The sequence below is a fragment of the Crinia signifera genome, chromosome 5, assembly GCF_055691185.1.
Source record: "Crinia signifera chromosome 5, ASM5569118v1, whole genome shotgun sequence".
Lineage (NCBI taxonomy): Eukaryota > Metazoa > Chordata > Amphibia > Anura > Myobatrachidae > Crinia > Crinia signifera.
In genome coordinates this window covers 246555488-246582737 of record NC_139221.1, presented here as the reverse complement: position 1 = coordinate 246582737, position 27250 = coordinate 246555488, and the positions used below count along the sequence as shown (strand labels likewise).

At 41.7% G+C, this 27250-nt stretch overlaps 1 protein-coding gene across 1 annotated transcript in view; it reads left to right on the top strand.

The window, feature by feature from the left end:
- The window catches only part of PLCL2 (phospholipase C like 2), a 190314-nt gene that overhangs the window by 119421 nt on the left and 43643 nt on the right, over positions 1-27250 (top strand). The window contains exon 5 of the mRNA XM_083188785.1: positions 25736-25811. Within this exon, the coding sequence (XP_083044911.1) occupies positions 25736-25811 (76 nt within the window). The remainder of the gene's footprint in view (positions 1-25735; positions 25812-27250) is intronic.

The following is a 27250-nucleotide window of genomic DNA, read 5'->3' as shown; positions in this document are numbered from 1 at the left end:
AATCAGTGCCTAACAATGTGTAATAATCCCAAAAACCCGGGTCGTTTCCTTTCAGACAGCCGGCGACCCGGGTTTTTGGAATACAGACCCGGGAAAAACCCAGGTAAATACCTGGGTCGAAGTCCTGGAACTTTAGACCCGTGTTGACCCTTTCAGACAGAAGAAAAACCCGGGTCGACACGGCAAGAGCAGGGAAATTCCCGGGTCTTTTTTTCTGTCTGAAAGGGGTATTACTGTATTAGCTAAATCCTTATTTCCAGTAGAATATTTTCTTTGCTTTACTGTTAATGTTGAATTTAATATGCTACATAAGTTCCCAAGAATTAAATATGTTAATTTGACAGTACATAGGTGAGAAATCATTCTGCCAAGTTAACTGTTGTGCCTTATTTTCTATCATTATTGGCAAATGCTGATGTAACCCTTTCAATCCATAAAACTTAATCAGGTTGTGTCCTCTAAACCTATTTACTGCAATTTATAGTTCAGACAACATCTACTACAATTCCCTGGTCTAAGAATTGTTACCTCATGAAGAACAATGAATTTAGATTGACCTGATCAATCTCTGAAAGTCATGCATTCATTTCCAAGACCAAAGCTTTGAGATGTTCTGTAGTATTCCTTATGGTTCCCTTCTGCTCCCTGCCTGCTCCAATCAGATGAATCTCTTTTGTGTTTCATGCCATTTAAAATGTCTTGTATTGTTCTTGATCATAGAGGATTTACGGTATTGTACTTATGGGGGTCTTCACTTAAGCTGGGCACACATTATACGACATGCAAACTATATGATACCGGTCAAACGATATAATGTGTACACACTGTGCGATCTTTCAAATGACCAACGATATATACAGTAGTCCGTGGCCATGAACATATTGTACATACTCCGAATCACAACCTACACATTACCCATTAACTAATTGTGCCTATTGATTCTATTTATTTTGTGGCCACAGATACTGTAGTAGATGTGACACATTTACACTCCCCTTCTCCAGTCCTTGACTGGGTTTCCCAATAATTGTCGATATGGCAACCTGTCTGTTGGAGGTCTTGCAAAATGAACCCACAAGACATGAGACATTTCCAAAGATCTTTGCAGTTTCACACTTGTTAAAAAAACTCATGAACAGCAGCCTATCTCTGTAATGGCTGTTCCATGTGTATTATATGTCTGCATTCTGATCATGTAACTGATCTCTTTCTGGTAAATTAGAAACAACAAGTTCTAGCTTATTCTGTCCTTTGTGGTTCTATAGCACTGGAGAGCCTGAGGCATTGGTAAAAGTGAAGTGTCATTGATTGAAGGCCACCTACCTAGAAGCTTATATTGAGGTCTGTCTGCTTCGCCTAGCTTCTCAGGAACAGTGCTGAGCAATTTTTTCCCATCAAGAAGCTCAGTAACAAGGCTTGAAATTCAAATATAGTGCTCATGTGCCAGCTTTAGGATCATATATGTGGCATTATGCACACTTGGGCCTCTGTTTGTCCTAAGTGATTGTGATGGGCAGCCAGCAGGATTATAGAGAGGTCATCAGAAGGGGATAATAAAAATAAAGTGCAAAGGGGTAAAGGGTGTGCTTGGGGCAAATGGTAGGTGGAAATATGATAAGAGGATAGAGGAGACGGACACTAGGGGTGGACTAAGAGCAACAGTTGGGTAGATAGAGATGCACTTACAAAACCAGAGACTGAAATAGAAAGAGGGGATTCATGAAGTGGTTGATGCACAGGAGGGTACAGAGGACAAATCAAGCAGAGAGGTTCACATCGGACTTGGAGTCAGAGCGGCAAAGATAATTGAAGAAACAAACTAGGGCATATAGTTAGACAAATATATGGTAGGAGGAGGATCGGACATAGATTAAGATCCCATGGAGCCCTTAGACAAGATATTGGTATGGGGCTCCACAAACCCGATCTACCCATACCACTTCAAGCTCACTTTTAGAGACTGTATAGCTGTCTCGATACATGTTGCCTCCCTTTAAAAAGTAGAAGCCTTATAAATAATGCTTCTTCTGCATATCTGTCTGCTGATCTGGCACCAAGAAGGAGCAGAAGTAGCTGATGCAGAGTTTTGGGGCATGCACATGATGATTTTGCGGGCAGAACCTTTGCATATAAAGCATAGAGCAGTGTTTTTCAACCACTGTGCCGTGGTACACTAGTGTGTCTTGAGCTGTTCTCAAGTGTGCCTCCAGATCCAGAGTTGCCCAAACCAGTTTACAGCCACCACCAGTTCAACTGTTATTTACTGGTCTCTGCTTTTCATGTAAAGGGCCAATGTATTTTATTTTTGTTACCTGTGAGGACAAGTTTGACTGTTTTTTATATGGAGGCCAATAGGTTTTTTTTTTCCTGTGGGGGCCAATGTGTTTTGCCCTATGGGGATCTCATGGTGTGCCTTGACAATTTTAAAATCTTATTTAGTGTGCCGCAAGGTAATAAGGTTGAAAATCACTGGCATAGAGGAATGGGGTCATGCAAGTTTCCGGGGTGCACAAATAGTACAGCCACATCACAAAAACTGAGCACAGTATCATAAATGGGGAATAAAAAAATAGGAGGGCCGCTTTGGGAGAGGCTTGTGGGCCATATGCTTTTGACTCAACCAAACTGTTATCACTTGAAAACTTATGTCGATTCTCTGACTGTCGCCCTTCTCATTGTTGACCTAATTCTTGTGTCTGCCTTTTGACCCTGTCGACCTTGGTCATGTCAGCCTATTTCAGGTGTTGACATAAACCTGTCATCCTTCAGTGGTTGACCCAATGCATGTCGACCTAAATTGGGTTGAAGCAATGACCCTTTCCCAATCCCTTCACATATTTCCCAGCTCTATATTTGTGGGAAGATGGATAGAGACTGCAGCCATCACCAACTGCCTCCTGCCTATAACCTGCTCTTCTTCTCACTATGAAATTTTCTTTTTTTTGCTTCCGTAAACTTTCTAAAAAATCTTGTATGTAGGTGATGGTTACTTTGAAATAAGCATTATGATTAATATTGTTTTTCTTTGAAGTTTTCATAAAATGTTCATGCCATTGCTCTGGTGATATTTTGACACTACAATGGAAGATAAGTTAATATTTGAAACCCCTTGTTCAGTCATTTGTTGTGCTCCGGTATGTCTGACATAAGGTCAGCAGTGAAAGTGTTAGGAGTACATAGACATCTGTTTGCTTAGTACACTTGTTTATAGATCATCGTGTTTGCTCAACAGTCTAATCAATGTAGTGTTCTAGAGTATCACTATGTGAAATAAAACATTTACATACAATTCTACGCAGTTGTAATTCCACTTTCAAGGACCGGGGTCATTATTTATATCTCACATTGGCTATATTTTCTTCCTGATTTTTAGGGGTGAATTTACTAAGATATGCTTTCTATTGAAGATGGGATGTTGTCCAAAGCTATATATATATATTCCGTTTGCGTGTCCGGCAAACGGATCAATGTTTTTTTTTTCTCTTTTATTTATTAAAAGTCTCTCAGCTGGATAAAACATATTCAAGTTGTTTTTGTTGTACATTCATGAATGTGTTGTAACACCCGATGCGTTTCGTCCACTAAGGGACTTCTTCAGGGGTAAACTAAAAACAATCGGAAAACCTTAAATGAATGAATTGGTCAGGATATCCAAGTTCTATATAGAGGCACTGTCTGGCTGGATATTTAAAGCCTTATGTTTTCTGTACTTTGTCACTTCTAACTGAGTAGCAATGTATGCTGTGCGCGAAAAATCTTTCAATAGCCATAAAAACTTTTTTGTATATCGAAGACCTTGGTCCCGTGTTAACATAATTGAACAATTAGAAAATTTCTATAAGTGCCAGGGAAAGTCACCTTAAAACCAGGAGATGTGTTCATCAGTCAGGCACTGCAAGAATGTCATGCTGTATATAAAGGTGCCATACACGTGCCGATATGTGTGCTGTGCGTTTTGTACTTCATTTGTGCCGTGCGATTTTGACACTTGTAGGGGGATGCGATGCGATCTACTGTACTGTGCGGGTGTGATGCGAACCCTAACTATGACCATTATTGTTAGAATCTAATTTTCACTTAAACTGATTGACTGTGCCTTTTCTCCAAATAATAAGATAATCGTTTCATATTATAATGTTTATGTGTAATAACAACCAGTATATACTATACCGATACCATATCCACAATTACTATATGTATTACTATCAAATATATCTATACATATGCCAGATGTGCCTCATTTTTGAGAAACTACCAATAAGCTGGCAGAACAGCTGCATATATATATTTCCAACCACTATATGTATGAATACCAATTATACATATATATATGCTAGATGTGCTCCGTTTTTGAGCTCAAAGTAGTAAGCTGGTAGAACAACTGCTTACATTTCTTACACAGCGACAATATTTTTGACAATACAAATTAGCCGCCAGCCGCACAGAGAAAGCGGTAACTTAGCAACACCTGACGCGCAAACAGGAAGCTCACTGCGTTCCACACGCTCTGAGGCTTCCAGCGCGTGTTTGATCAAAGGAGCCCGGAAGTGACGCGCATAATGCGGGTCACCTGCGTTCCACCGCCCGTAAGCCAATACCAACACAGCGCTCCGGATCCCGGAAACAATGGGATATACACCAGTGACCACACTTATATACACCTCTATGCCTCCCTCAAGCCCTAATACAGGTATTTACACTTTACTTTGATAATAGGTCTGCCTCCTATTGATATATAAATGTATAATTAAACGGATGATTTTAATAAATGTGATATTGTATAAAATTGGTTAATGAATCAGCTTAAATTGCTTAATTGAACTTCCTGTAGTTTGGTATAAAAATCTGGACTCTGCACATGGTGCTACACCTTTGAAAAAGCTGTCAGTTGGACGGCGAAACATGTCAGGGAGCACCTGCTGATTTTAATTGGGCATCTTTGGTCTGATCCCTCCCTACCACTCATTTGCAATACAGTCACTTGGAGACTGACTACCATAACTCTGCAATACCTGGGCTACAGAGCTATAACACCAATTTGGGAACCACCACCTGCATATTCAGGATTACAAATTCCGCAATATTGTTGAGGATTTCCCACACTCCATCAGGGGCTCTAACAGCATCCTCCAGCGTGAAAACAAGAATCCGGCAAGGTTTAATGGACTCCCAGTATTCCCAGCAATCCAAGGAATGATCCCAGGATCACCCCAACTTCACCTCTGTCTCCCCACCCTGGGGTAAACGGGACTTCAGACCATAAGTATCAGACCCATTTTTACAACCCTATCTATTTTTATTTTCATACCAATGTATATTTTCCTTTAATGTATTTCTGTATTTATTGTTTATCTGTGCAACACATTGTGTCCAATACTTTAATTCTATACCTACCCAGTGCATAGCACTAGTTGATTATTTTACTATTTTAATAAATTTTTCATGTTATAAACTTATCCTTAACCAATTATTGCTCACAGCGCTCCACCCACCCTCTTTTTTCCATTTTGTAACCATACCCGGGGATTGACACCCCCAAGTAGGAGCAGCTTGACAAACCAACCCACTAAGGCGCCCTCTAACTACTGGCCACCAGGCCACGAGTTAAACCCCCTTTTTCTCTGTGATGCGATTTTAGCCTTTTTTGGGGGGGAGTTTATAGTTACCTAATGGACATCGCATCGCATCGCATGTACTACAAAACTGATGCGATGCGATGTAGCACAAAAAGTACTGCCTGCAGATACTTTTTGTGCTATACAATATTGTACCCGTGGGGACGTGCATCGCATTGCATCTCCACAGGTACACGGTGCTATTTTAACCGATGCGATGCGTTTTGAACTTTAAAAGTTCAAAACGCATGTTAAAATCGCAACGTGTAATCCAATCCTGTAGAGACAGAAATAGAGACCAGCGCATCACCATATGCAAAAACTATTTATTTCGTCAAAAATTGGAAACGGCAGCAAATTGTTCAGGCATCTCAGGTATGAGGGTTACTGATCACAGTCCTTCACGATATTAAGCAGCCAAAATCATCACCTGTTGTCCATTATTTTTTCTTTGATTATTTGTATATTAAGGTGGGGTACCCTACACATTGTTTAAAAATAGAGTTTTGATTTCCTTAAATATTTCGGTCATCAAAGTATCTGCCCTTAGCAGCAATCACTGCAGTGCAAACGTGTGGCAATCTGTCTGTCAATTTGTTAGATGTTTGAGCCCACTTGTCTTGTAGGTGATTTTGGCTCATTATTTGCATCTCACCAGTGGCGGCTCCAGGGGTGGACTTACTTACTTACTTACTTACTTACTTACCGGCAGTTGGTGTTTCTCCCTGATGTGAATTTTGAACTGTGCTGCATCCACCAATGAATCCGCCACTGAATCTCAGATACACCTATCCGGATGATCCAAATTCCTTCAAGTCACTAACTACAAGGAGGTGTTTGACGGTTGCAATAAACATGCATTTCTTCTTACTTTCCATCATAGCATCATGAACCTGACCAGCTGTTTTAGATCTTCCCAATTTGGAACACACACTGATAAATTTGTCCTCCAGTTTTGTGGTCACTCAGAGTTTTTCAGAGCGACTATGGCAAATGGTATTTCAAGTGATAACTTTCCTTCGAGCCATTTATACGTTCACCAATTGTTCCCAGTATCATGATACAAGGTGAATACCAGAAGTCTGTGTGTTTGTTGATGAATTGGTTTCAGAAAAGCATTGGGCATGTATCTGATATCACTATGAGAACCTTGTAACCTTGTGTATTCAGCTACTTCCCTGTTTTTGCAAACATCTAATTTATATGCTGTTTCTAAAAGGCTTGCAGCTATTACATTCTCCAAAGCCCTGTATCTGAGTAAGAACAACACAGAAACCGTTCATTTCTTGCAGAACCTGACCTAGACTCTTAAAATGTTCACTGTAGTTTTTTGGGTAGAAATCAACAGGGTAAGAGTAGATACTGGAATGTGAGGTTGTAAAGGGAACACTTAACATAACAAGAAAAGCAGAAAATGGATTTCAGTCCTGTTGGCTTTAGCACTGTACAGTGCTAGAACCATGTGACCAAGCACCGCTTAATATGTACCATTATTAAACGGTCTATACCGGCAAAATTCAAGTGTACCGAATGTCCCGCTCTTAGTGTGTCTGCCAGCCCTCTCTCGCATGAGCAGTGGTGTTTGCTGGACACCAAGCGCTGCAGAGAGAGGAGAGCTAGCACAGCATGGGGTGCAGCAGCGGCGGGAGTGACGTGGGGGGAATGACTGCAGCGGTGGACCCCAACCGTGCAGGTGTACCACCTGAGGTAAGGGACGGCACCCTGCGGTGCACCCCAGCACCAACGCCCGCCTGACGGAACCCCCCCCCTCTTTCCCCAGCAGCAGACACTTCCCCCCCTTTCCCTGCAGTAGTCCCCACTTCACAGATGCAGACTAACCCACCAACAGTGTTTCCTACCAACTTCACACCAGAGCTAGAGAGCTCTGTGAAGCGAACTGATCAGCGGATCACTAACTGTCATTGACAATAGGATCACTACCCCACAGCAGCCAACACTAGTTAAGTATGGCTGTCACTACCACAGTAGTTGTGGTAAGGTGCACAAGACTTATCACCTAAATAGGATTTATTAATAGGATACATTTTTTGACTTTTCTTCTCATCAGAAATACATTATATATGTATGTATGTATATATATATATATATATATATATATATATATATATATATATATATATATATATATATATATATACTGTGTGTGTATATATATATATATATATATATATATATATATATATATGCGCTCACTTTTTATTGTATTTTAAATGCTGAGTACACATTCGGAAAGGGGATGGCCACGCCCACTTTACTAGTGGCCACGCCCCCTTTCTGGATGTGTACCGATTTCTGCCTTTCAGATGTTGGAGGGTATGTGACTGTTCCTTCTGTCTGGAATGTGTGTCCACATCCCACCCAATTATGCTAATGCTATTGTATAGTAATTGCAATATTAAAATAACATTATAATTTGCTACGCAGATAAGAAGCATAGCATTTGATATTTATAGGGAAATGAACCTGGAATAAATAAACCTAGAATAAAGCAAAGTGCATAGGCTTCTATTCCATGAATTAAGGTGCCCATTGCAATTTGCAATCCATGATTTGAAGATTTTGCAATTTCTCCCATGATTGCATTGGATGGATTGGACTTGCAGTTGCTAATGTATAGGGCCATATGTCTTTTGTGCAGTGGTTTTCAATCCATCACTGCTATCGAGATTACAATTAGGTGGTGTATGGGCATTTTCAGATTTAAAGATCCAATTTTAAGATCAAACAAAATAGCAAATTACTGGTAAATATACGTAGTGTATTGGGCCCCATACATCAGCAATTAATTGTAGCAATCCTCCATTCTGGAGATGATTGTCACAATTAATCATTAATGTGTGGGCTCCCCCTTTTGGCGATTCCGATCAAAAATTGATCAGGATCGCCAATCGATTTCTGAATCAGATTTTTAAACATGTTTAAAAATCTGGATTTATTGGAGTTTCATTTTTGTATGTGTGGGCATTCCCTAAGTAAATTTTGCTTACCTGTCATCCTTTGGCAGGGGGATTGTGTGGTGGCAGGGCTTCGGGTGGCTTGCGATCCACAGTGTTCATGAGTGGGGTCGGCGGCTGGGCTCAGGAGCACAGAACACGTGGCGTGTCTCCTGTGCTCCTAATTTCCCCCATCGGTGGCTGTGTGGCTCAGGGTGGCCTGTGGTCAGTGAGGGGAGGGTGCGGTGGCTGGGCTCTGGGACTCTACGTTTATTTTAATGTTTTTGGAGCGGGCAGGCCATGGCTCCTCCTTCCCCCCAATGGAGGTGGTGGCGGGGCTCTGGGTGGCCTGCAGTCCGTTAAGGTCTCTGAAGGGGTCCTCCATTTGTGCCATCTAGCATCCCTGGTGGGGTGTGCGGCGGCGGGGATCTGACATTTTCTATGTCCATTACAGCATTTTATGTCCAAGCTGCAGCTTCTTTTTTATTATTATTTGTTGTTTTTTGTTAAATAACTAAACAGTCAATAGGATCTTGCCCCATCATAACCACACCCCCAGGCTGATATATAAATACATCAGACCTGGGCGGGCATTTTGGCAGGAGAGGAGCTGTCAAGTTTCAAGTGCTCCTGAAGTCCAGTATCTCAGGTGGGTGGCAGGCCAATGCAAAAGAGTTTAGCTGGCTGCTGCCCCCTGGGTGAAGACACCTGGATGAAGACTACAAAAGTCCTAGTAGAGGGCAGCGGCCATGCAAAAGAGCTAAAAGGCTGCTGCTCCCCTAGGTGAGGAGAGACTGCTGTTTAATAAAATTATTTTTCAAAACATGTATTGTGTGTATTATTTTAATATTTTCAATACAGGGGGCTTATAGGTTCCTGCAGGAATTTAAAGTCCTGGCAAGGTGGCATTTGTGGTGCTCCAAATGCCACCATGCTGGAACTAAACTGCTGGGTACTCCTGTAATGAACAATATTATTTTATTTCAGCTGTCAACCCTGCACCCACCGCCTAGGTCTGCGGGGGATAGCCCCAGGTTTCAGCACATGCCTGGGGTACACTGGAGAGCGGAGACCCCTCTATTTGAGGTGGCCCCCCACCTCCCCAGGAATCCCCGGCATGGGCTGACTAGCTAGGGTGGCTGAATGCTTCGGTCACGGCACCAATGTCGTTTCCCCTGACTGTGGCATTACCACCCTGGCTAGTGGAGCCTGGTGCTGGTTCCTAAAATACAGGGGACCCCTAGTCATTTTGTCGTCGCCCCCCCCCCCCCCCCCCCCCCCCGTATTTTGGGAACCAGCACCTGTTCTAAGAGCCCGGTGCTGGTTCCTGAAATATGGGGGACCCCTAGTTGTTTCTTCCCCTGTATTTTGGGAACCTGCACCAGCTCAAGAACACAGTATTGGTTTGTAAAACATGGGGGATCCCTAGCTGTGTTGTTTTTCCCCTTATAGTTTTATAGCATCGCCCATTATTTAAATTATGACAAGGAGTGACAGGTGAAAAGACAATTGATTGAGGTGATATATGGGCTCTTTCCAGATATGAAGATGCAATCTTATAAACAGGAAAAATCTGCCGATCACTGAAACAAATCTGTAATGTGTGGGCAAGTCAGCTAGATTGATAAAACAATTGATCTGGGGGAAAAATTACTGGATCTGAGAAGCATTTAATTGTGATCGCAGGTGTATGGGGCCTTTAACACAACCACTTGTTGATTGAACAAATGTGTAAAGTGCCCCATACACTTGCGATCACAATTAATTGCTGATGTATGGGGCCCATAACTGTCCTGTACACCTATCCACAAATCGCAGATTTTTCCAATAAGCTGCACCACACAATTTTGTACAGAATTTGCACCACTGATGCAATAAATGTACACTGCCTGGGTACCCTGGGTGAGGATGCTGGCACTGCATGCAGATGCTGCATGTGACTTTAACCTGGGTAAGAAAGGCGAAAGACTGGAGACTTATATCAGTGAGTCGCACCATGCTTCCAGCCATGCTAGTCCTAAGGGCACTACTGTATAAGCTGCTTCGTATCAGATATAATGCAACATAGATGCTCAGATTCATATGAGTTTTCCAAATAAGACTGTTCGCTTAACTTTCTCACAACAGTGGACATCAGTAAAGTGCACAAAAAGAATACAGTACACAGGACAGTTTCCATTTGCTGTGGAAGCTTCTGTAATGGGTCCCAACAGCTTCTGCTCATTAACTACAGAAGGCAGATTCCTCTCGCACCCTATGGAACTGTGAGCCAAATGTACCTACCGTATATGTACCAGATCCGTCTTTAATAACTTTGTATCTCAATGTTTGTTCACACTGCAACTTTATACCAATATGACACTCTTTGTTTTGCCTGCTCACAATATTCCCTGGGTAATTACATTTTTAACTATCAAACTACCTTACATTTGTCACTTACTGTATATCTGGATGTGTTCAAATGTCCGCTGTAGACTGCCGATAACTACAGATGAAGCCGCTGTCATTCAGGCAGGGTATGGCGGAAGATTCGCCAGCCGCCGGAAGGGGACGCACGCGAGTCCCCTTACAACGGAGCTCCCCGCCAGTCCCCGCCGCCCAATCCCACCTACCCGCTTCCCCCCCCTATTCCTGCCCATCTCCCTGAAGCGGAGATGGGCAGGGATCACGTCCCCCGCAGAAACGGAACTGGGATGCGCGCGCGTGGGACTCTCGCACGTCCCAGTAAGATGGAGTGCCGCCGCACCAGCGGGGGCGGCCTGGCGAGCCCTGGAGCTGAGCGAGAGGCGCTACATCTATATATACAGTTGTGCTCATAAGTTTACATACTCAGAATTTACATACTCAGAATTTACATACTCAGAATTTACATACTCAGAATTTGTAATTTTCTGCCCATTTGTCAGAAAATGTGAATAATAACTCACAAACCAGAAACTCACTGACCTTTTATACACACACACTGAGCAAGCAAACAGATCACAGGTGAAGATGGTTACCTTTAGTAGCTGTTCAAACCCGTTTGTGTCAACTTGTGTGCATGTTATCAGGCCAAATCTCCAGGGTATGTAAACTTTAGATCAGGTAGTTTCTGTTGTCATTATGATTTAAAAAGAGTAAACACAGTTGTTTGACAATAAATGGCTTCACCCAACCACTAACCATGAGTGAAAGAAAAGTTTGTGAGCTATCATTCATATTCTCTGACAAATGGCCAGAAAATCACAAATTCTGCTAGGGTATGTAAACTTATGAGCACAACTGTAGAAAAATGTTACAAAAACAAGAATTTACCTACCGTAGCAGGTAGATAAATGCTGACACCAGCTTGCGGCTAATTGCCATTTTGCTGAGGACGAATCAGTCCACAATTCCAAAAGCGACTGTACAGTTGGATAAAGTACCTGATTCAGAACTGTTCGCTAGGCTGCATGTAATATGCCCTCAAATCGCTAAATTCGGGGCAGGTGCTGATTTTACGTGACGCCAGCTGCCCACCCCAAACAGGCATTGCCATGCGCATATTCGCACATGCACAAATCCTTAAAATCATTGATGAATTCGGTCCCTAACGAACGGGTCTGTATTGGGCCCACAAGTCCACTAAAGCTTTTGAATAAAAGAACACGTTGTCAACTGTTATGTATATTATACGTTACTGCTTTGTGCAAGCTAATGACACAGGAGAAATGATCTGGATGGAATAAAGGGCTAACTACAAACAAATGCTAATGTCACTGAAGGATGTCAATCTGAAATGAAAATGGATATCAAAACATACCTCGATATACAGTAAATATAATGTTCTTGCAGGAACGAAAGATTAAGGATTTGGAATGGCCTTCACAGTCCAGTCCCCAGAGTTGAATATTATTGAAATATTAATAATATCTCTGTGGGAAGATCTCATACAATCCGTGCCTACAAAAAGACCTTAGAATAATTCTGCGCTAGAAGATTCCTGCAAGGAAAAGTGGGAAAATATTGTTAAAGCGAAATTAGGACGGCTGCTTTCTTTTATCTACACCAGTGGTTCCCAATCCTGGTCCTCAATTACCCCCAACAGTGCACGTTTTCCAGGTCTCCACACAGAATCACAAGTAATATAATTCGCCCCACCTGTGGATCTTTTAAAATGTGTCTGAATAATGAGTGCACCTGCTGGGCTGGGAACCACTGATCTACACAAAGGTGGGGATGCGACCGCCGAAATCCCGGCACTTTGTCCCTCTGTGGGTGTCCATGACACCCATAGAGGGAGAATAAATTAGTGTTCCCGCTGCGTGGCGAGCGCAGAGAGCCCGCAAGAGGGATCCACGTCCCCCCTTCACGGGATTTCGGTGTCCGGATTTTGACCACCGGGATTTCAAACCAATCCCGTCAGGTGACCTGGCTCGCTAGCTATTGCTAAACTACAAACTCCCAGCATGCCCTGTTGCAGGTTTTTCCTATTAGGGAATCCTAAAACTGTATCAGAGCATGCTGGGATTGTAGTTTTACAACAGCTGGGGTGCCACATTTTGGTAAGGCCTGGTTTAGGAGCTGTGATTACTGCCATGGAAGGTTTAATACTTTTTTTTTATATTTAAATTAACCAAATAATTAGCAAATGTACATTACAATAATAACACACACATACAATATTATTGTGCATTTTGCCAAGGTCTTGGTTTGCGGTAGAATTTCCTGCTGTGTGGCAGAGCAAAAATAACAGAATCTACTAACAAGGCAGAGATCAATAATAACCTCATCACACATTTGCTGCCTTTAGCTTAGACAGGCTGAGTCAATTTGTAATGAAGTGTAATTGACCCTTTTCTCTTGTTAAGGGAAAGAAAAAAGAAACACAATTGAAAAACGAACTTGTTGGGTGTTCCTTATGTACAACAAAAAATCATCAGTATCATTTGACAGGTCCGATACAGCTTGGCGAATATCAACCCTGATCCTTTGTATGGGTATCAGAGAAGCATGCAAGAATGTTTTGAAATGAGAGAAATAGCTGCAGTATAGTTGTCTATGCTTTTTAACTTTACAATTCAGTGGGAAAATCTTTGTCCATAGAAGAATTTAAGATTTGATTGACTTCTTTAAAAAACCCTTTATTTTAAAAGATCACATTCCAGTTCACCTTTAAAAGATGATGAATGCAAAACGGTGAATCATGGCGAAAATCACTGGAGAAAGCAGTTCTCCATTTGACCATTGAATACACTCTCGGCGAATTTGACTAAAAACCCCATTGAAAACCACCGGCGAATTGCACACGGCAAATCATCAGACATTCGCTGTTCACTTGCAGCGAATTGTCTCCATTGAATAGGGAGAAACGTTATTTCAGAGGAAAAATTCGCTGTTAGCCCGGATAAATGCCAGATTTGCTGTAAACTACGGCGAATCTGAGGCATTGAATACTGGCTTGTGGTGTAAAATTAATAATATGGGATTTCTATTGAAGATGAAATGTTGCCCATAGCAACCAATCAGATAGTACTTCTTATTTATTTAGCACCTTCTCTAAGATAATAAATAGAATCTGATTGGTTACTCTGGGAAACATAACATATGGTTACCCATTTGCAGTAGAACTCCCATCTTAGTAAATTTACCGCCAGCATAAGTCTCCTTTACTAGGAGAAGCCAACTCCAAATCAGGCCCATAGACATTACCTGAAGCAATGGTTGGATTATAGGGAGGCGGCAACAGGGGCAGTCGCCTAGTGGCCCCCACACTTTGGAGGCCCCAACACGGCTGCAACAATTCCCCCATAGGTGCTTTACAAGGAGCTCTCACAGTCTCCTGCCCTGCACCAATGACTGCCAGCATCGGACAGTATGAAGACTGGAGGAAGCTTGAAGAGCTGAGAAGTCTGAAAAGGAAGGGGTTAGATGCGGAGTATTAAAAACGTGTAGGAGGTGAAGTTTATTAGTGGGAGAGTGCAAAACAGAAGCTCAACTGACTTACATGGCAATTGTGAGAACCTGTGTGGTGTCATTGTCCTTGTTAAAATGGCAGTAGGCTTATACTGTAACTAGATGATCAGTCTACAGCAGGGGTGGCCAAACCTGTCCTCAAGATCTACCAACTGTTCATGTTGTTCATGCAACCTTGGTCTATAGTAGGACTGAATGCGGCATGCAAAATGTGCCAGTTAGTAATAACTACAGCTGTGCACCAGCTAGGGGATTTGGAAAACCTGGAATGTTGGTAGATCTTGAGGACCGGTTTGGCCAGCCCTGGACTACACTGAATAAACTTCAAATTGGTTTAATAACAGCAAAGTTTATGGAGCAGGAGGTTTATCAGTGTACAGTTTGTCTCAGGATCACTCTCTTTTCTGTATTTCCAGTCACATCAGCATCCTGTCCACTCTGCCTTAACACTATCAAGTCTTCACAGCATCACCAGTCTTTCCCTCACACCCCTATCTCTCTCTCTCTCTTTCTCTGTCTCTCTCTACCCGCCGCCCTCCTCCCTCCTGGGAACACATTAGAGAATATCGTCCATGAGCGATATCATTAACGATTTTCCTTGGCTGGAACTCCCTGAGCAAGCAAGTGTTCATACACATTAATCTATATCATTTAGTGGCCACATCCAGGAGTATGCTGTCCTTGACTGGATTTACCTTGATGTACAGATGACAGAGGGGGCGATAACCACCTGCAGGAGCATGCACCCTTAACAATATAAGGTACTTGTGTAGTTTCACGGCGCCTTGCGGGGCTCGCCCACGCTGCGGGCTCGGTGGCTCGCTACGCTTGCCTTGCTATTTAAAATCAACTCCATGCCAACATGGATAGTGGAGGTATGAACTATCCATGTTGGCATGGAGTTAAGTTACTTTTTTTAACATAGTTTGTGGCGAGCGTAGAACCCGGAAGTAGCACGGCGCCATGCTGACGCCGTGAAACTACACGAGTACCCAATATAATTAGCTGATATGCCATGTCGGAGGTTGAACCTGAAGCATGCCCAATCTCTGATCCGATGTGCACGGGACGACACATTGGATCAGATGCCAATCATGTGCAATTTGGCCACTTTTCACCTCACTTCTTGGCCAGATCCGTCAGAATCGGGTGAAAAGTGGCCAAATTGGGGGCCTTAAGCTTTCTCCTAACAGGAATGTTTGTAATACTGTAGCTGCTGTCTTTGCTGGTCACACATCTTGTGTTTGCAGGATCCTACATTTGTTGTTTTTTTCTGTTAGAGCACTATTCAGCCAATGAATATATTGTGTATGAGCATTATTTTCCATGATCCATATTTGGTTCAACAGCTGGAGAAAGTTATAAATTGTTTTCTTTGAGTGCTTTCCCTTATGACAAGGCAAATATAAATGGAAATGCAACATTCCCTTCAACTATCCCCAATAATTGCAGATGTTCATTAGCATTTTGTTTTGAATAATTGAGCTAAATGAGGACTATATTTTAGTTTCACATCATGTCTCAGAATTAATGATGTGATGGATAGTTTCTTCCTCACTTTTCTGAGCAGTAGTCAGACGTCTGAAGGCAGTGTGTTTGGTTAAGCTGGCTTCTAATGCTCTTTTTATTCTAGAAATCAGTTTGGTACATACTGTATACTGCTTTCTGTTGTCTCGTGGGTTTACTGGGGAATGCAGAGAAAAACAGGGGTGTATAAAAAAGTGGAGGGTGCTTGTGTTCATTCTCCAGTAAGGAGAATGGCAGCTGACAGCTCTGAATACTAGCGCTGTGCTAGAGTCTAGTGGAGCATGGACAGATCTCTAGAAAAATGAGGGTTGGTCAATTTTTACCAACCTAGAGAAAACGGATGGTAATTTGTGCAGTTCTGCCAATTTAAATTTGCTAGCGCAGTGATTGCCAAGTTTGATCATTGAGTCCCCCTAAAAAGCTGGGTACACACATAAAGATATATCTGTAGATGGTGGTTGTTCATAAACACTGATCAACCACCACTGCCATCTGCAGATGTATCTGTTGTTGAGGACATTGGCAAATTTAATCTTCCTCAGTACACACTGGCAAATTGTCCTTATGAAATGTGCCAAGTATGCCTGAAATTTACATAATGGGCTGACCTTCTAAAGAGCACACAGGAAAGGGAAACTGAATAGTTGAGATGGCAGATAAACAGCGAGGAGGTAGGTGTCCCTCAGGTAGCACTAAAGGGCAGTATGAAGGGGGGAATGTAGTGGGTTAGGCATGGTCTGCCCCTCCCCAGTTTGAGGAAGCCTGTTTCACTGTTGGGCAAAACAAATTGGAGCGTGATAAACAACCAGCCAATCAGCTCCTAATTGTCATTTTTCAAACCCAGCCTGTAACATGACAGCTAAGCTCTCTCTCCTATAGCCACACTAGCACCTCAGTGGTTTGAGGGAAGATTGCATGAAGATGAGAAGATTCTAAAGGCCCTCATACATTAGGCCAACTTGTCCTAAAGAAAAGTCGGACCTAATTCTCCTGTGAGCCACCCGGGAGCTCCCCGGGAGGCTCACGTGCGATTTGGCACTTGATGTGCCATTTTTTACATGTGATAAATCGCATGCGATTTATCACATATAAGACCGGGGAGCTGCAGTGGGTGGTGAGGAGCAGTGGGGCAGTCTGCGAGTGCTGAGCGCTAGCGGACAGTGATCAGCAGGATGTGCAGCGGCGGGTATTAGAATTATAAAATAGCGTGTCAAATGACTGGCCGACCTCTGATTGGCTGAGAGAGATCACTCTCAGCCAATCAGCTGCCTCCCTTCTGGACGGCCACTGATTGGCTGAGAGAGCTCCCAGCCAATCAGAGGCCAGCCAGTCATTTGACAGGTTATTTTAACATTTTAATACCCACTGTTGCTCGTCCCGCTGATCACAGCCCGCTAGCGCTCAGCACCCACTGCCCGGATGCAAGGTGACTTGCAGGGAAATCTACACCATGAGCCAACAGGGATGTCAGACATGATCTGATCTGCTGCATGTCCAATCTCCTGATCCGGTCCGATGTGCACAGGGCCGCACATCTTATCGAATGTCACACACATGTGATTTTGGGCAGATTTCACCAAATTTATCATCCCAAAGTGCAGAAATTGGGTGAAATTGGCCCAAAATCGCATAGCGTATGGGCACCTTAAGTACCAGCAACAGATGTATTTGTAGGTATTTTCTGTACTTCTACACCCTTTAAGCAATCTTGCATATTATGTGTCAATACTTTCCCCCACCTCCTTATCTCCCTCTTGCAGGTCAACTTTTGAGGCTCCTTGACAGGTTGGTTTGCAAAACTGAAATACCATATAGCATAGGCAAACGAGGGTAGGGAGGGGGGGTAATAGGGGAGGTTCTGGTTACACAGAAACCCCCCTCCTCTTGGCAAGTTCCTTAAATTATGACAACGATAGCACTGGTATATAATATGATCAATAGAGCTGCCACCACGGGATGCGGTCAAAATCCCGGCGGCCGAAATACCGATGCTGGAATCCCGACCACCGCAATGCAGGCACTATTTTATTCTCCCTCTATGGGTGCCGTGGACACCCATAGAGGGAGAATAAAATAGTGTGCCGAGCGCAGTGAGGCACTGGGCCTGCTGCGTGGCGAGCGCAGCGCGCCAACAAGAGGGGGGGGGGTGATCAACGGCCCCCCCTTGTCGGCATTGCGGCGTTTGGGATTCCGGTAACAACCAAGAAAATGCCCTTTACACAATATTCCACACACTGTAATGCCCCTGACACTTTGGGTGAGATTTAATAAGATGAGAGATTCAGAAAGTGAGAGATTTGGGAAGAAATCTCCAGTTTATTCTAAAGCGGCAATCATTTACACTAAAAATTCAAACTGGTTTTGCAGTGTAAATGATTGCCGCTTTAAAAAAACTGGAGATTTATTCCCAAATCTCTCACTTTCTGAATCTTTCATCCTATTAAATCTCACCCATTATGTCACACACCGCAATGCCCCAGACACAATATGCCAAACACTGCAATGTCCGATATGTCCGAACACTGGAGGTAGAAGAGAAGTGCGTGCCTTGTGTAGTACCAAAAAGAAAAAAAAAATTCTTATAGCATGTCATAAAAGTTTGATTTTATTTCCATAATTTACACTTTCGAAATAACAGAAAACAAAAAATGGCATCTGCAAAAGTTTGTGCACCCTGCAGAGTTTATAGCATGCACCGCCCCCTTTGGACAGCTGAGACCTGGCAGTGTCATGGATTGTTCTCAGTCATTGTCAGGAAAGACCAGGTGATGTCAATCTCAAGGTTTTAAAAGGCCAGACTCATCTGACCTTGCCCCAACAATCAGCACCATTGGTTCCTCTAAAAGCAGTTGTGTAAAACACTGAAACTGATACCACTTTTACACCAGAATGCCGGGTAGGACACAGGAAATTGCCACGGCATGCCCTGCCTCAGACCCCATTTACACTGCACTTCAATCCAGGTTATTACCTTGTAATGCCCTTTTACACTGAAAACGGATCAGCCTTGTCTTTCCTTGCTGGTGTCATTAAAGACTGACCTTTTTACGCTGTTTAAGATGAAGTCACAAGAAAGGGTGGGGTTTGCTCCCAGCATTGTAGTGGACGACATGATGGTGCAGGTCAGGTTTGGGGTCTCAGGGGCAAATGCAGGATTTTCAGAAGGGGGTTTCCAGAGGGGCGGAGTAAAGCACGGAGATGGACACTTAGGTGACCCAGTATATGCCGGGTCAGTTAAAGTATTATGTGTCCAGTTGAAATATATTGCTTGCTGAGTGAAGTCCGAGGAGTGCCGGTAAGCACAGATTTGTTATATATACATTATATATATATACAGGTCGAGTATCCCGTATCCGAATATCCGTTATCCGAATTATTCCGAAATACGGACATTCCAGAAAGAGAAAAAAAAATTTTTTTTTGCTAAAAACTCACTGGGGACATTTGTAACAGCATCACTGGGGACATGATATGTAACTGGCACTATATATGTGCAAGACAATGATTGCTTGGCATTCAAATTCAGTGCTGAGATAGTACACACATTTTGTTTCACGTTTTGAAACCTTGTTTTTTGAACAATGAAAATATATTTGTGTGTATTTTATGTGGTAATAAAATATATTTGTGTGTATATTATGTGTTTATACAGCATAAATGCAAGATACTTCAAAATACATCATTGAAATATTAAAATATTCCGAAATACGGAATAATCCGTTATCCAAAATTCTCCTGGTCCCGAGCATTTTGGATAAGGGATACTCAACCTGTATGTATATATATATATATATATATATATATATATATATATATATATATATATATATATATATATATATATATATATATATATACATACATACATACATACATACATACATACATACATACATACATACATACATACATACATTTCCACTAATTACCCCTTTTCTGCACATATGGTGGGAGAAGGGGGCATTGGTCTGAATGAAGGGGCCCTGATACATAAGTTCCAGGGTGGTAGAGGATGTTTAATACGCAGAGGAGGGGTGTATAGTGGAGTGGGCTTTTTATTCATAATTTTCTGGTGGGAGGACAGCTTGTATTTAATGTAATTAAATTGTAATTAAGAAATGGCAGTCATCAGGAACAGTGTAAGTTAAAGCAAGATCCTGAAGACCAAGAAAAATATCAGTCAGAACAACTCGCAGGATTGTGAGAAAAGCAAGTCAAAATCCACGTTTCACTGCACAATCCCTCCAGGAAGATCTGGCAGACACTGGAGTTGTGGTACACTATTCCATTATAAAGAGATACTTGTACAAATATGGTCTTCATGGAAGAGTCATCAGAAGAAAACCTCTTCTCCGTCCTCACCACAAAAATCAGCGCTTGAAGTTTGCAAATGAACATATAGACAAGCCTGATGCATTTTGGAAGCAAGTTATGTGGACCAATGAGGTTAAAATATAACTTTTTGGCTGGAATGAGCAAAGGTACGTTTGGAGAAGCATAGTGGGGAGCAAAGAGAGGGGCTTATTAAAAATGAGAAGGACCCCATTAATGATTTCTATGCCATTCATGTGCCATTTAAAAAAAAAACACTAATCTAAGGAGTAAATTTACTAAAGCTTCAAAAAATTTAAAGAAGGGATGTTGCCCCTAGCAACCAGTAAGTAGTTTCTATCATTTTCTGGGATGCAATAGAGAAATGATAGACACAATCCGATTGTTTGTGTGGTCAACATCCCCATTTTTCATTTCTAGATGCTTTAGTGAATGTGCCCCTTAATATCCCAGTATAATGCATTCCACACATACAGTAACAAAACATTTTCTATTTAAAAGAATGTGTGGTTAAGTGTACACCCACATAAGCTTATGCAGTGGAATTATCTAGCATTTATTTAGCAACCTGCAGTGAAATATGAGATTTAATGTTTAGAAAAAAGTATCCATGAAATACGCTCCATGCGTTCAAGGTTACAGCGTGGGCATTGCCGGAGCTCTTCTCTAATGGTATTTTGTTTATTAAATGCATTTTTAGCAGAGGTTAAATATTGCTAATGAAAGTGACAAACATACCTTTCATATTTGTTTCTCCGCATTATGGCAAATCGGAAACACGAGATATATTTTTGTTCCAGTGGAAAGGACACATAGGTGATGTAACTCAATTATTCCCAATGCGACTCGCATTCTTCTGACATTTTAAAATCCGATGAAAGAAAACGTATTGGCTCTTGCACAGAAGTTCTGTAGGTTTTTCATGATTCACATAATTCATCTATATATTAATAGCAGAAAGATTACTTTTTTTTTTTGGTGACATCTCTTTGATGCTGTAGTTCAGTGTTTTTTTAACCACTGTGCCGTGGCACACTAGTGTCCCTTGAGCTTTTCTCAAGTGTGCCCCCAGATCTAGAGATGCCCAAACCAGTTTACAGCCACCACCAGTTCAACTGTTATTTATTGGTCTCTTCTTTTCATGGAAAGGGCCAATGTATTTTATTTTTGTTACCTGTGGGGACCAGTGTGATTTTTTTTTATATGAGGGCCAATAGGTTTGGTTGTTTTTCTGTGGGGGCCAATGTGTTTTGCCCTGTGAGGTTCTCATGGTAATTTTACAATCTTATTTAGTGTGCCGCTAGGAAATAAAAGTCAGTTTCTGAAGGGGAGAGAAATCATTGGATGGTCAACAATCACATCGAATGAATCCTCTCCGATTCAGCCACATGTGAGGTGATGTGTTTGCATACATCCCCGTGTATGTTAGCGAGGGGATTCGGCGGGGAGGTCGTTCGACCGGGCGCCAGGCAGCGTTAAGCCGCTCACTAAGCAGAGAATGACCACTTTTTATCGAGCAGTGTTGAATCACCCCCTTGGTCTGTTAATATGCAGAATTATATTGGCAATGTAATTTGGTTGCTTCATTTTGGAGTTTTTGGACATTGAGGCAGATGTATTAAGCCTTAACAAGAGATAAATACAAGGGTGATAAAGTGAGATAAATGTCCAAAGCTCTTTGAAGATTTGACAGTTGGTGAACTCTCCCTGTGCACCTGTGGTTTAATTCCTAATTCCTGAACTGGGCACATCAGATAGTTGTCTATGAATAGAGATGGGACAATGACTGTCAATTACTCTACTGTGTGGTCAATGTAAAACTAGGGTCACTTAAGGCTTTATTTCACTGGGGAAATGCAGACAGTTACAGTAAGGACAGGATGAGATTTGTATAACTTAATGAAAAGCATGTTTCATATTCAGATATACAGTTTCTTATTACCTAATTGATCTTTTATTTTTTCAGTTTGGTCACATTGGGCCACAGGTCAGCTAGCTTGAAGATTGTTTTGGATGTCTCTATCTCAGTGGTTCCCAATCTTTTTCAAATCACAGTGCCCTAGATCAGTGGTTCTCAAACTCGGTCCTCAGGACCCTACACACCGTTCATGTTTTTCAGGTCACCCGACAGGTGCACTCATTATTGACTGACACATTTTAAAGGATCCACAGGTGGAGCAAATTATTTCACTTGATTCTTTGAGGAGACCTGCAAAACATGCACTGTGTGGGATCCTCAAGACTTTGAGAACATGTGCTCTAGATCTGGGGTAGCCAACCCTAGTCCTCGAGAGCTACCAACAGTGCATGTTTTGCAGGTCTCCTCACAGAATCACAAGTGAGCTAATTAGCTCCATCTGTGCATCTTTTAGAATGTGTAAGTGATTAATGAGTGCAGCTGTGCAGCAGCTAGGTTGTCTGGAAAATGTGAACTGTTGGTAGCTCTCTAGGGCTAGGGTTGGCTACCACTGCTCTAGATTATCAGTAATTTTCCTTGGCATCAATAGACCAAAAACCATAAAAAAAATATTAACTTCAGTAAATTGTGTTTTATATGTCATCCTTAGGTTCAGTTATGTGGTGAGAGACAGGATTCACTTACGTTTGTCCACATATTTCATGATTGGAAGCCAAAAGCACTGGTTTTGCCTATTACACTCACCATAAATAATTTGAATTGGTCCTGGACCACCAGCCCAGGGCACCACTGCTCTATCTTAAGTGGTTTGTAAAGTTTGTTGATAAAGCAGGTCATTCTAATTTACACGCTCCCCTGTGTGAACGATGTTTAGCTACTGCGTATTTCCATAATACACTGTGTGCTATGGCGGGAAGTCACTGGAGGTAGGAGTTTTCACTCCCCTGCTCCAGCAGATAAGATTCTAGTACTACTGTATATCTAGTCAGTGTGGCTTCCTGCTTTGCCTAGTAATGAGGCGAAGCAGAGAGTGCTATAGCAGCACAACACGCAGTGTTACATCTCTTTAATACATCTACAACACTATTTTTTATGGAATTTTTTGTAATAAAATTTAGACCAGGTGAAACCAAATTTTGAATACATAATGTATGGGGACACAAAATAACTGAGACGTCTTCAGAGACACACATTTTCTCTTGTAAGTTTCATTACATACAGTTTGTGCCTTTAGACAAGCTATGAGAAACTATAGAAGCATTTTAACTAAAGGGTGCAGTGTAAAATGAATACAATTTTGTCTGAAACATGGTTACATGGTTTACAAGAGATTGGGTAGCCAGATTGGCACTTTGTAGTGCGCATAATGGGGGCATGGTACTTCAGAACTGGGCAGCATTGGGGGGGGGGGGGGCATCATCATGGCCCCACCCCTATAATAGCTATGATGATATGGTTTTATTGATACGTGTCATAAGAATCCCAGGTTTCCTACTACCAAAGTAAAATGGGAGGTCTGAACCACCAGTGATATGGCACCAGGCAGTTGCGGGAGACTTGTATTCTCCTCCGAGTGGCTGTGAGCACCACCCGAGATTGGGAAGCCTCCAGGCCATTCAAGAAGAGTAGTTAAGTATGGCATATACACGCATCAACGAACATCAGTTTTACTCCATTGCCTTTAGTTTGTTACTTGTCCCAGCAGATAAACAAACAATGACCCCCTGGGAAACCCAAAAGCAAGCGTGATGGGGGTGGGTTGAGTGTACAAGGGAGGTGAGTGGGTAATGGGTGATACCCACAAAATTATTTATTGATATTTTATTGGGTGACACATGGGGATACTAACACATCACTAGGAGTACGTTGTATTGCTGCTGGGGGATTTGTAGGTTGCAGTTTTTTTTTTTTAAGTTGGAGTTTTGGACACAGCGGAAGAAAGAAACAATTTTGGCATTTTTTTCTTTAAAATGTTAAACATGTTAAAAAAAAAAAACATTGTACACTTAAGTAAATTAAAACAAAAATCGGGAAAGTTTAAAAAGCAAAATAAAAAATAAAAAAACGAAGCCAGTTACATGGTTAAGCAAGCACAGTATACAGCAGGGATCTCGCTTAGTGGGCATAGCATCTATGTTGACATTCAGAAAATGTCGACATGCTGACTCGTCTAGATGCCCATATTCCTAAACTAAAAATGGAAAATACTGTTTGTAAACATTGTTATTGATTTAATTTGTAATTGTTAATAAAAATGCAATGTATATAAAAAAATGTAAGAAAAACAAATCATCTTTTGTTAGCTTCAGCTTGTGTCCTGTTACCATTAATAAGGAAGAGAACAGGCTGTCATCTGTTCTATAAGCCAATTCTCATATCCATCTCACAAGTAGATAAGTTAGCAATAACATCTTTCTTGGTATTAGGTTTAAGTGTTACTTTGCCAGAAGCGATTATTAATTGAGTTTCTGTGGTTTCTTTTTAACAATTGAGAAAGAACCTAAACAATGTAACACAGATTTTGAAATAATTAATTTGTGAAAATTGTTAAAATAATGCTCCTGATTCAGTTGGAGAACAAAGCACATTTCTCCACTTAATCAGGCCTAGGGGGAGATTTACCAAAGCTTGGAGAGAAAGAACACAGAGAGAAAAGAAAATACCAACCAATCTGCTCCTAACTGTCCTTTTTTCAAACGCTGGCTGTAACGTGGCATTTAGAAGCTGATGGTGGATACTTGATTTCTCTTCAAGCTTTGGTAACTCTCCCGCCTAGGTCTGATCATGTGCAGAAGAAATTAGAGGCCAGGAGGAATTGGTGTAATTAAGGTTACCAGGATCGTCGGTCTGGAGAGTGCCTGTATTTGGAAACTTAGATGTACTATAAGAGTTTACTATTATTAAAGTACTTTACATACATTATCTGACCAGTGTGCACCCCCTTATCTGCTCATACTCCTATATAATCTAAAGCGTAATGGTGTATTTTTAAGTGGCGCTGCAATCTTTCTTCCGATACCCCCCAAGTGGGTGACCCCAGAGTGCCAACAAGAGCTGGGTGCTGCAATGCGACATTATGTTACTGTGTTGAAGCCCGCACTGCACTCACACTGGTCACTGGGGGCAGCCTGCATCTCTAGAATGACCCCCCATCGTGTGACCATGCTCCTCACCCATTTATCCCTGCCAGCATTTTACCAGGTGTCACCTGTATCCTCTTGGGAAAGAAAAGAGAATATTTGAGTTCTTTTTTCTCAAATATCCACTTTAACATTTTTGAACAATTGGTAAAATAAATCCAATTTTAAGAAGCCCCAAAAGTATTTTCCCTGCATCCTTATTTTATTACAGACTAGTCATCAGAAAATACCCTACAATAAACTGCATGTATCTACTGTATGTAGTATATGTCTTGTATGCTTTAGATTTTACATTTTGTATCTCTTAATCCACAGATAATCCAAAGCAGCAAGGCTCTAATTGAGAATGCAGATGGTGTTTATGAGAAAATAGCACAGTGTCAGAAGACTGGTAAGTGAAATTGCTGTTTATACTGCCTTTTACTGCTCTATTTTTAGATGGACTATACACTAATGTTTTAAAGACACAAGGGGGTATCCTATCAGCTGCAGTAATGTACTGCAGTTTATGCATCCCCCAAGGGCTATCTATCCATCCATCCGTCTATCCATCTATCCATACACACACACACACACACACACATTTATGTAAGAAACAGCATAGAGGACACTATGGGGAATGCAGATAACAGTGTACGAGAAGAAAAATACAACATTAAGGATCCTATTTACTGTTTGTTGAGGTTTATTCTAGATTAATAGAATTTATTCTCACTGTTTTCAGGCAATAATAAATTTAATTTCTGCCAAAATGTAATAAAATATAATCCAATGTCAATAGCTCCAATAGGCACCAATCCCAGCAGTTTGCACACAAAGTGGTTGCATCGAGGATTACTTTACTTTATGTTGTGGATCTCCTGCACATTGTTAGCAATTATACAGCACTATACCAGTGGCTGTTACTGGTGAGGGGTCAGGACAATCCCTCTCCAAGTATGTTGTACGATATGTAGCCCACGGACCCACTATGGCCAACGCCATCACTATTGGGATGAGAATCCGGGAAAGCGCAGCACATAGCTTTGGTATCCACTGCAGAACCCATGTAATACTTTCAGTGTATATTAATTTACATTTTTCAGGTGATTTCCTACAACATTTGTATAATAAACATCCCCCAAAAAACATAACTGTAAAGCCCCATACACAGTACGCAATGGGGCTCCACCGGCGATATCATGAGGGAAGTCTTTTAAAAAAGTTGTCTGTTGTGTATGAGGCTTAACATGTGAGTGACTTTATGTAGAAGTGATGAGACCAGATCCACCCATCACTCATGCGCACGCAGCTGTGCGTGGAAGGTAATGAGGCTATGCTGGGGACATTTTCAGCTGATACCATTTGGAAATAATGGGAGGTCACGGGGTGCCGTGAGCGTAGAGGGGGGGAGGTGACACCACTCAAATAGTGTGTGTGTGTGTGGGGGGGCCCTTGCCCTAGCACCTATTTACTTGACCAAACAGCACTTTCTACAGTAATGCAATGCTTATACTTATACTGTATATCAGATACCAACCTTAGCTGTAGTAAATACAAAATAACAGCTCCTGTGCAACCATTCAAGATATTCCACCACTGTGCATTGTAGTTGTTTTTTTCAAGTGTTATTGAGTGTAAATACTAATGCTATGTATGTATACAGTATATGTGTGTGTGTGTGTGTGTGTGTGTGTGTGTGTGTGTGTGTGTGTGTGTGTGTGTGTTTTCATTTTCATCATCTCTCTACCTTTTTTGGCACAACCTCTCTTTCCAATTTCTACATTCTCCTTTCCTAATCTGTCATTACTTTATCCTAATCACCCAGTAGCAACAGCCCTTGATCAAGTG